This window comes from Dreissena polymorpha, chromosome 7 (assembly GCF_020536995.1).
Source record: "Dreissena polymorpha isolate Duluth1 chromosome 7, UMN_Dpol_1.0, whole genome shotgun sequence".
Taxonomy (NCBI): Eukaryota; Metazoa; Mollusca; class Bivalvia; order Myida; family Dreissenidae; genus Dreissena; species Dreissena polymorpha.
The window spans coordinates 106697811-106708245 of NC_068361.1; the positions used below are offsets into that span (position 1 = coordinate 106697811).

General features: G+C 33.8%; 1 protein-coding gene across 1 annotated transcript in view; it reads left to right on the forward strand.

Moving 5' to 3' along the window:
- Positions 1-10203, forward strand: part of LOC127837014 (DNA polymerase lambda-like) — a 61942-nt gene extending 51739 nt beyond the window's left edge. Inside the window, 2 exon segments of the mRNA XM_052363710.1 lie at positions 4701-4792; positions 9423-10203. Of these exon segments, the coding sequence (XP_052219670.1) occupies positions 4701-4792; positions 9423-9431 (101 nt within the window). The 3' untranslated portion in view covers positions 9432-10203.
- The last annotated feature ends 232 nt before the right edge of the window (positions 10204-10435 follow it).

The window sequence follows — 10435 nt, forward strand, 5'->3', positions numbered from 1 at the left end:
TCCGCGGATATGAGTCATATACCCATTTTAGACGGACCACTTTTTACCAGGGATACTCGTGTATACCCAAATGAGAGACAACTTATGTAGTTTCGAAAATCCCGAATTAATTGTGGAATCTTAACGCAAGTGAGTACAATTAGATTTGTAATGAGCAAATTTGGTTTATTTTTAGCTCACGTAATCACAAGATGCTCATGGTGAACTTTTGTGATCGCCTTTTGTCCGTCTTGCGGCGTCAACATTTGCCTTGTTACACACTAGAGGCCACATTTATTGTCCGATCATCATGAAATTTGGTCAGACAATTTGTGCTTATAAAATCTTCGACTACTGTGAAACCATTATTAATCGTCAGACATTAATTTTCATAAATTTCGTCAGTCGACCGATCGGCGAATTTAAGATCCTAACGAACAATCATGCTCTATGTTTGAACAAAAACAAACACTAAGTTGAACACTATTTTAAAACTTTACCGTAGACATGAGGCATTAAATTCCAACATAATCCATGCACACATTCACTGTTGTTTCGTAATCAAGATTAATCCGGTTTTGACACAAAGGGATGTAGATTACACAAGGTACTTAACTGACACGTTACACTTCTTTAAAACGCGTGTGCGGTATAGCTGTATCGAATGCGCTGACTTCGTTTATGTAGAATGGTAATGAATAAGCGCTAATTGTTTATAACTTTATTACCCATTAGGTGCATTGTGTTTTTCAGGGGTGTTGCATATTAGCTATCACGCAGCGAATGCCGATGAAAGACAATAAACCAAATGAAAAGATGACGATGTGTGATCAACATGCGTATTTATCACAAATTAATAAAGAATATTTTAATTGCTGTTTGTTGTTTGATTGTTTGCGTTTAACCACACTTATTACTATTTTATATGTATCAATTTATTTATTTTTAAATTATTGACATTATTGATTTATTTACCAGTAGTTTACTTTTTAACAACAAACACACACATAGAGTTTATAATTTTAATGTCGATATCAGAATAAAAAAAGCATTTTATTTGGAAAAAAAACACTTAACAATCTGGAACCTCCAAATTACGATACGATTGTTATCAGTATGGGAATTATAATAATAAAATAAGACTATGGCAATTGGCTTCGTTGTTACAAACACTCGTTAACGGTTATTCGATCCCACTTGTCCGCTAATCATAACAATGAACGTGTGAATGGCATACATTAAACGGGTCCATTACTGTCCCTTGATAACAAAAGACTAGTTAATTGGCATGTGACAAACAGGCCCCACCTCCTGCAGTGATTCTCAACTGTGTTCCCGCGTTCGTACCACGATTTTTTGCAACTGCGATTGATCGCGAATATGTATTACACACAAATCGGATATTGACTGACGCAAATTTTTTAAAATTCAAAATCAGAAATCGGCGAATTTAAGTGCTGACGAAATCGTCATTTTTATCAAAATGACGAAATTTTGTGCTGTCGAAAATAAATGGTTTCACAGTAGTTCGAAATTGGTTCCGGTTGGTTGAAAAACATGTTCTTACATGACTATAGATCCGATCTTCATGAAATTTTGTAAGAAGATTTCTACCAATGATATCTTGAACGAGTTCGAAAATGGTTTCGATTGGTTTAAAAATATTTGCATTTTTCCTTACATGGCTGTAGTAAAAACGTGTAAACACTATAGGGGCCACATTTATTGTCCGATTTCATGAAACTTGCCCAGAAGTTTTGTCCCAATAAAATCTTGGATAAGATCGAAAATGGTTCCGGTTGGTTGAAAAACATGGCTACCAGGTGGCGGAACATTTTTCCGTATATGGCTATAGTAAAACCTTGTTAACACTCTAGAGGCCACATTTATTGTCAGATCATCATGTAACTTGATCAGAAGATGTGTCCCAATTATATCTTGGACGAGTTTGAAAATGATTTCGGTTGGTTGAAAAACATGGTCACCACGGGGCGGGGCATTTTTCCTTATACGGCTATATATGGCCATAGTAAAACATTGTTAACACTCTAGAGGCCACATTTATTTATTAAATATTCTGAAAGTTTGTGAAATGTTGAAATATTTATTTGGCAGAAAATTACATAGAGGAGAAGAAACGGTTGATAGTATGTATTGTTTGACCTCCAATCATGAATGCATACTTAATTCCTTCAACTGACCTTTATCAGCCACATGCAGAGCAGCAAAATCAATAAACATCTCTGAGTGAACCTGGTTGGTACCTTGTTGTTCTATTTGTCTTGTCTTGTTTATTTACGAGGTCTGAATTTGTTTGTGATTATCAAAGATTTGTGTTTGAAACGAGTTGTTTTAATTGGAAATATAATTGCAAGATGAGTCTGAATATAGTTCATATTTGTTTAAAAACAAGGCACTCGGGTGGAGGGCAGTTTTTTTTTTGAATGTCTATAGTTGTCTACAGCGAAACATTGTGAATACTGTTACTCACATTGTCAGTTCAATCTTAATGATACTTGCTGCGTACATATGTTCTGATCATCTATTGATTTTTTTACTCATTTAGATTTAGTGATATCTTCAAACATGGTGACAATCTTTATGAGCTAAATATTTTTTGCTCATGGCAAACTTTTGCGATCAGCTTTCGTCCATTGTCTGTCGTCCGTTTTGCGTCATGAATATTTGCCTTGTTTACACTCTAGAGGCCACATTTATTGTTGGATCTTCGTGAAACTTTGTCAGAAGATTTGTCCAAATGTCTAATGATATATTGGACTAGTTAAGGGGCCAGGGGGCGGGGCATTTTCCTAAAATGACTATAGTAAAAACTTGTTAACATTCTAAAAGTCACATTTATTGTCCAATCTTCATGAAACTTATTTTGAACATTTGTTTTAATGATATCTTGGATGAGTTCGAAAATGGTTCCAGTCTTTTGAAAAACATTGCCACAAGGGGGCATTTATAGTTCACTCTTCATGAAAATGTGTAAGAACATTTTTTCTAATTATATTTTGGGCTGTACAGAACAGATCAGTTCTTTTGTATCTCAGGTGAGCGAATTTGGGTCTTTGAGGCCCTTTTGTTTAAATTTACACGATAATCGGATTGTCTGATTTTTGAAGAGTGTGTGTGTGGGGGGGGTCTTTATGTACATAAAATACCTCACATAGGAAACATGCTAAGTTTTTCACTGAATGCTAAGCTCATTTCAATTAATTAACACTAGAGTATGTACAGTTTTTTGTTAGATCGTCAATAAAACGTTTTTCCAAATATACGTTTAGTATGTCATCAACAAACGGACAAGCTAATTTGCATTTCATTAACAAGGCCGTTTACTATCACATCGTTAAAAGTGACTAGATAATTTGCATGTGATATATAGGGCCAAACCCGGTTAAGTGACTCCCTCTCCCAATCGCAATTGATTGCAGACACATTTAACAAAAACATAGAAAGCACACATGTCTTACTATTTTTGCCAAAATAATAAATGCACGAAATTGTACTTGCGTATATATTCAGTATTTATCGCATAAGGCTTTAGGATCGGAAGATCTACTCCATTTTTTAAGAAGAGGAAAATAGTTTGACTGTTTTAGCCCCCCCCCCCTGCTTTTCCCTTTAAAATAAATTAAATAGCCACTGTATTTGTTGTTAACAACTTTCCATTTCTGACCTAACAATAAGACTGCTGTTTGTCAGTAGTTGTGATTCGTTAACGAGTAGTTCAAATCTAAAATACTCGATAAAATATTTATTTTTTTTGACGAAATAAATGTGTCATGGAACCACTTAAATTCTTCCAGTAAATGGCTTTCTATTAGATACTTTAAGTGGTAAAAGCCTTTTAATCCCATTCACAAATCACTTACATAAACAACCATGACGATTGTACGCGCATGTTATTATTTTCCTACATGTGGTTTTTTCCGATTGTAATGTGTGCGAATTAATTAATTTTGACACAATACACTGGGAAACTATAAATTTCTGTCCCAGAGTGCTGTATCACCCCACTTCGCCGCGGCACCGTTAAAGGGGCCTTTTCACAGATTTTGGCATGTTTTGAAGTTTTTCATAAAATGCTTTATATTGGTAAATGAACATTAGATATAAAAAGCTTCAGTAAAAAAAGAATAAAAGAAAAAAAGGTAACCCTCAGCAGGGCTCGAACCACTGACCCCTGGAGTCCTGGAGTAAAAGAACAATCTACTTAAACCACTCGGCCATCCTTCCGGATACAATATCTAATATATTTTATACTTAATATAAGCAATACTCGTAGTTTCACATAATATAACGACAACAACAGAACTCCAAATTATTAATTCGTTTCGCGTTGCAACGCTTGATAATTTTCGGGTTTTGAAATCGTCAAAAGATGCATGTAATGGTTATTTTAGAGCATTGTAAATGTTCAGAATTACAATTTCCCCACAAATATCATAACTCAAACAAAAATTTGCGAATCTGAAACAACTTTTTCAATTTTGTCAATTTACCCAAACGTGAAAAGGCCCCTTTAATAGCTTAAGTAATGTAAGTATGTGCTCTTGGATATCATTGGCATATGTGCTCTTGGATATGATTGGCAACTTTCTTCAGCAATCTTTTCTCAGAGTGAGAAGAGTTAATTAATCATAACAATTGGCTTAAATAGTTGAACTTAAAATGAAAAAAGACAAAGGGGACAAATATGATATATTTTGCAGGATTTCTGACGGGCGACCTTGTCACGGCTGAAGATAACGGCAACCAGAAGAAATACCTTGGCGTTTGCAAGTTGCCAGGAGAGAACAGCAAGGTATACCGTGACTATCTACTTATCGTAATATCAACATGAAAAAATTATCATTTCTGTCAAAATTAACATGCATATAGATTATATTGCTATGTGTATATTTGCTCGTACGTTGTTACTACTATTATGTCACTCACAGCTTCCACGAAGCTTTCACAAGACAGTCATTGTCTCATCCAAATGTAGCTTTATGAGATAAAACAATTAAAAGAGTATGGATACCTTTAAAATTCATACAGTTTTTTAGTGTGTGTTAGCGGTCACTATAATTAACCTACGTGAAGAACTGTCATCGTGTTTTCTAATTGCCATGAAAGCATAGAGTACTGGTAAACATTGATGCTTTCCACTTTTCATAAACTAACAAAACAGTGTTTAGCAAAGACAATACCTGTTCTATCGGGAATAAAATACAAAACGATTTAGAATAACCCATTTCCCACAATGATCGTATGAGCTATAGGTTAATTTGATTACATCTTTGGTTGAAACCACTCAAATTACAGCGGTTTTGATTTTCTATCAAATGGTCCAGTCCCAGCTATGTAAAAACGCATAAAAATGTACGACAAATCTTCAATATGCGGTAATGCATTATTTGATTTTCCTCGTATTGTCACCGTATGCATTCGTTTAACAGCTGTGAGTATCAGCACGTCAATTCTATCACATGTTGTTATGACGAAGTTCTTGATATCTTTTGAAAATCTTCCGTATACGGCAATGCTATTATTTACTTTTCGTCCTAGTGTTATTCTATCCAGTCGTGTAAGTCGTATTCTATATTGTTCCCGCACAGCTGTCTCCATAAGATATTAACGAAGATTTGCGACTGAATATTAATCAGAAAACAACTGAATACATTGCATTCTATTGACATTTATAGTATGCGTGGGTTGGCACTGATCAAAGAAAATTGTAGAAATCTGAGTCTTGCATAGTTTAGTATTCTCACAATAAGAACATGATGCATGACGTATTGAACAAATACATAATATAAAGGTCACTCAATTATATGACGCAATATTGTACCATCTCAATGGTTTTGTGTTCTTGAATTTGTTGGCATACGTAATTATTTAAATAAACGTAAATTGATATCGTGCGATGTTGTTACTGTTTTTTAACGGTAAATTACGTTAGTTTATTACAATGAGTTTTTATACCTATGTTTTTGAAACCTCTAAAAAAAAGTTAATGTTAGTGTTTTGTTGACATACTGACACTTTAAAAGTATAGTCATTACTTATTGAATGTGTATGTTGAAAATTGAAAGGGGTCGCCCAGGTTGTAATTCCAACAAAATAGAGAAGAACACAGTAATTGCCTCAAGTATTTTTTTGCGGGTTTATACGAGACATGCTCCCTGCCAGGCCTTCATTTTAGTATAAAAGGACATACGTTGGCAAACAATGTGACTTTCCAAAGGACTGGAAAAAATGAAAGCATCATAAGAAGTTTTAAAACGAAAACAAAAAACATATGCGACCACTCATATCGACAATACACTTCCATTCAAATTATGTATTTCATAAAATATGTTCCATAACATTCTTCGAATCCAAGACGATGTTTTCTGCATACGGTGTATGGAAAATATATAGATAGTCCCTTACTAACGCCAATACATTTCTTATGGCCATGGTTTGCTAAACACGTATTGTTATACTCCATCACGCGGTCGCTCTTTAGCTTAACTAGGCATGTATTAATTGTTTCATCACCGACGCCTGGATATCATCGTTGTGCCATACGACGAGTACGCATGCGCGCTGGTATACTTCACAGGCTCCGCCCATTTCAATAGCTCGTTGCGTCATCTGGCGAAGAAGATGGAAATGTCACTGTAAGAGCATTCCTTGAATGTTGGCGTCGTATACGGGGAATATGATCACAAATTGTTCATGCAAGAGATAATAAAAGATTTGCTCAAAGGCATCGGAAACTTAACAAATAAATGTGGGCGCGAAACATAAAAAAGTGTATTTTATTTATATTTCCAGTGAGTCTGTTAAACTCTTCAGGGATCGAGCTTAGGAATGAAGTTTTACACAATTACTAAATAAAAATATGATCAAGTTATATGGTTTTTAAAATACAATACATGACGATTCATTATTTGCAATAATTATAGGTTTCCTCGCTATTAAACATTTGGAAATCTAATGTGGTCAAATAAAAAATACACGTGTTGAGAGTGTTCGCATAACACGCCAGCCCCGCATGTGAAAATTGTGTTGTTGTTTTTTTCGACCGTGTTTGTCCTGTCATGTAAATATCATGGCTGTTCAACTAATTGGCTATACAACACAATTATTAAATACAGCGCCTGCTGTTACCTGAGATAATCATGTTTGCCCATGTACACCTGTTTCATTTGATATGCAACAATACCTGAAATACTAAATTATTAAAAAAATAAATAAACTACGTGTGATGTCATACAGAGATGACGTCCTTCTTTACAGAGCCTTTGACTTAGGCTTGGTTTGAAAATTTAGAACCCCGTGTGTTGTAAGCGTTCGTGTTTCCGAAAGAAGGCCGTTATCATGATGGTATGGTGTTTATTACTAACTAATAGCAGCAGGAAGTGGTGATAAAGTAGCATCGTAGACTATTTACACGCATCTGATCCAAAATCTTACAGGGGATTACTTAAAGGCTTATTAATGACTGTTGCGTCATGTAACGGTATTCCGCCGTTGTTAGATAACGTTTGAAATGTCATAATTAATCGTAAGTCCAGAACAAAGATTGTAAATACGTATTTTTACGTTGGCACATTAATTAATATGTCAGAAAGAAGCTCTAATTGTGCCCCGTTGACGTCATATACTTCATGTCAAAATGCGCGCATGATGTAAGACGTACTTGCGTATGTTATGTTTTCGATATCAAAGACAATTAGGCATTATCAAAATAATGAATACAGGTATACTATTTGAATGGACGACGCGTAGGTCTAATTAAAATAACGAATACAGAGATGATGTGTGAATTATGTGTTAATTATTGACTACCCTTCATAATGCAAAGGTGTAAATCAATTCGTGGACGTTAAATGTTATCGCGTCGTCGGTAGCTCACGTGTATATGTGCTCGTGTAAAATGACACGTTTCTATTGGTGTTCAATTTTATTACATTACCAAGCGGGTATATTGACATTTCTCAGCGTAGCACGGGACGTCTTTTATATCAAAGTATTATCATAATCAAGCCTGTTGGAAATATATTGTAATTTATTTTACACCATCATATTTACTTTATAATCATATTTCGAAATTGGTCATTTATAATTTATTCTAAATATTTGAACACACTAAGTCGAGGCTTAAACCAACCTTATTAGACCTAGTTTATCTTTTGGTTTTACAACTCATATCCTACACTATCACTGTCGCTGTTAGCCCCAAGTCCCTCAGCACTTGTATTTACGTAAGCCGTTGTCAACAAAAAGTGACTATTGCGTGCGAAGAATTACTGATACATTTGAGGTTTTATTGAATATAGGTGTGAAGCGTGTAGTATCAAATTAAATGTAGTCTTATCATTTTAAACGTTTGGTTTTCGTAAGCTCATGTGAAAAAACGTATCTACCGCTTGTTAAGTAAAATGAACGTGAATAGGTGGTATACTACTCGTTCTTTCTATGTTTACGTCAGTACACGTGTCATACGTGCCATATCAGCCTTGAAATTGTATCACTGTAGGCCTCGTATCAGAATAGTGAAATGTACGGGAAAGTAACGGAACCGACGTTCATGTGGGATACTTATCAAACTTGGCATATGAATCTAAATGATTTGTCAAAACTATTCCTGAAAGCTTTAGTGAAAAGTCACTGCTTTCTTTAAATATTTGAAAGAAAAAAAGTAAGAATATATATCCCAAATCAGCTTTTCACACTTCAATTCCTTATTACTCATGCATTTGGATTTGCCTAAGATATCTTTGCAAAAACAGAATCGACCGGTTAAATGTGTCAGTGCGATATTTTAGCTTGTCACTGCGTAAAGTCAATAAATAAATACGCAACTTGGTATTTCAAATATGCCTTAAAGACCATATGTAAAGATATTTATGATAATTTGTCACAATCGCATATATACTATTCTAAAGCATTTTATTTCACTTTTACTCCAGAGTTTAAATGCCCAAATTACAGGAACAGAACAGAGGTGTGTGGTTCTTCGAAATTATAATTATTTTTATGTTTTGAAATTATAATTGTTGTTATATTTTACTGATAATAGACTAGGTGCTGATATATATTATACATATACATGAAGTATAACTATAATTCGTAATTGTGCCGTTGCTTCTTAAATAATATGTGGTTTGATTCGAATTGTATTATTTCATGCTCTTCCAAATTACAATAACTGTTTCACTTTATGGATTATAAATACATTCATGTATTTAAAAGGTTCCATATATAGCTAAATACACTGTTAACATGCGATATACAACGAATTTTGCAAAATTATCTGTAAAAATAATCCATTATTATTTTATAACCTTTCTGCTTAATCCACTTACTATATTCATGTATTGTGTATTAATATTATTATGTTTAGCACTAGAAACTGTAAAATATATGTGTAATAAAACTATGTTATGTTCCAATTACAGGGGACATAAAAGATCTACGAAGGTACGCCAGTGCCACCCCCACGGAAGAATCGGTGTTTATAAAAATGGGAATCCCTTTAAGACCCCCAGAAGAAAAGGACCATTAACTGTTGCTACGAAAACTCGGAGATGAAACGATATATATTTTATAATTGGTTGAGAATCTACGACGTGTAGTATTAAGTTATTGGCGGTTAGCTGGAAATTGCATCCTTAATTTTCATTGCTAACCTTTTTACGCCTACCCCATCGTCAGTCGATTTCTTTGATTTGTTTGTTTACGATTCCAAAAATCTTGACACTTGAATTATAAAACCAACATGCTTTTAATGTATTGTTCATCAATAGTAAAGAATAAGTTTCAGTTATATGTCTGCATTTGTCACATGTTTTGTGTTTGGACCTGCTATAAATAATATCGTGATCAAAAGCCTATTGACTAGCTTTTGTTAAATTTAGATTCATATAGATCATTTTGGTCTGTATTCCGTAAAACGCAATGTTTGGAGCATTGCGATTTGCGTCTGTATGCACACAAATGTTAATTTATTTTTGTTATTTATTTAAAATGAATTCAATTTTATGTCGAATATTTTTTATACAAGTTGTGAGATAGATGTCAATATATGCTAAATGTTGTAATTATGCATTTACTGTATTCAATTATTAATTGTATTTGTGTTGTTATGTGCAATATATTTATGATGCTTTCACATAACAATTTATACGTGATATTTAATGTGACATCCTTATAGTTATACAGTCATTGTTAATTTTTGTGTTATATTTAAGAAATGTTTAAATAATTTTAATTTATTTCAAATACCTCATCATTTTGAATGGACTATCATGTGTATTTAATATATTTTAACAGTAAATAATGTTGTGAAACTGGTATGTCTGCATGTTGTTTCACCATAACAGCTGTTGGAGTAAAGTATAAATTGATTTACAATCTAAGCAATGCTAGACACCAAATACACGTGCAAATCAAATTGCATATCTACCGCCAG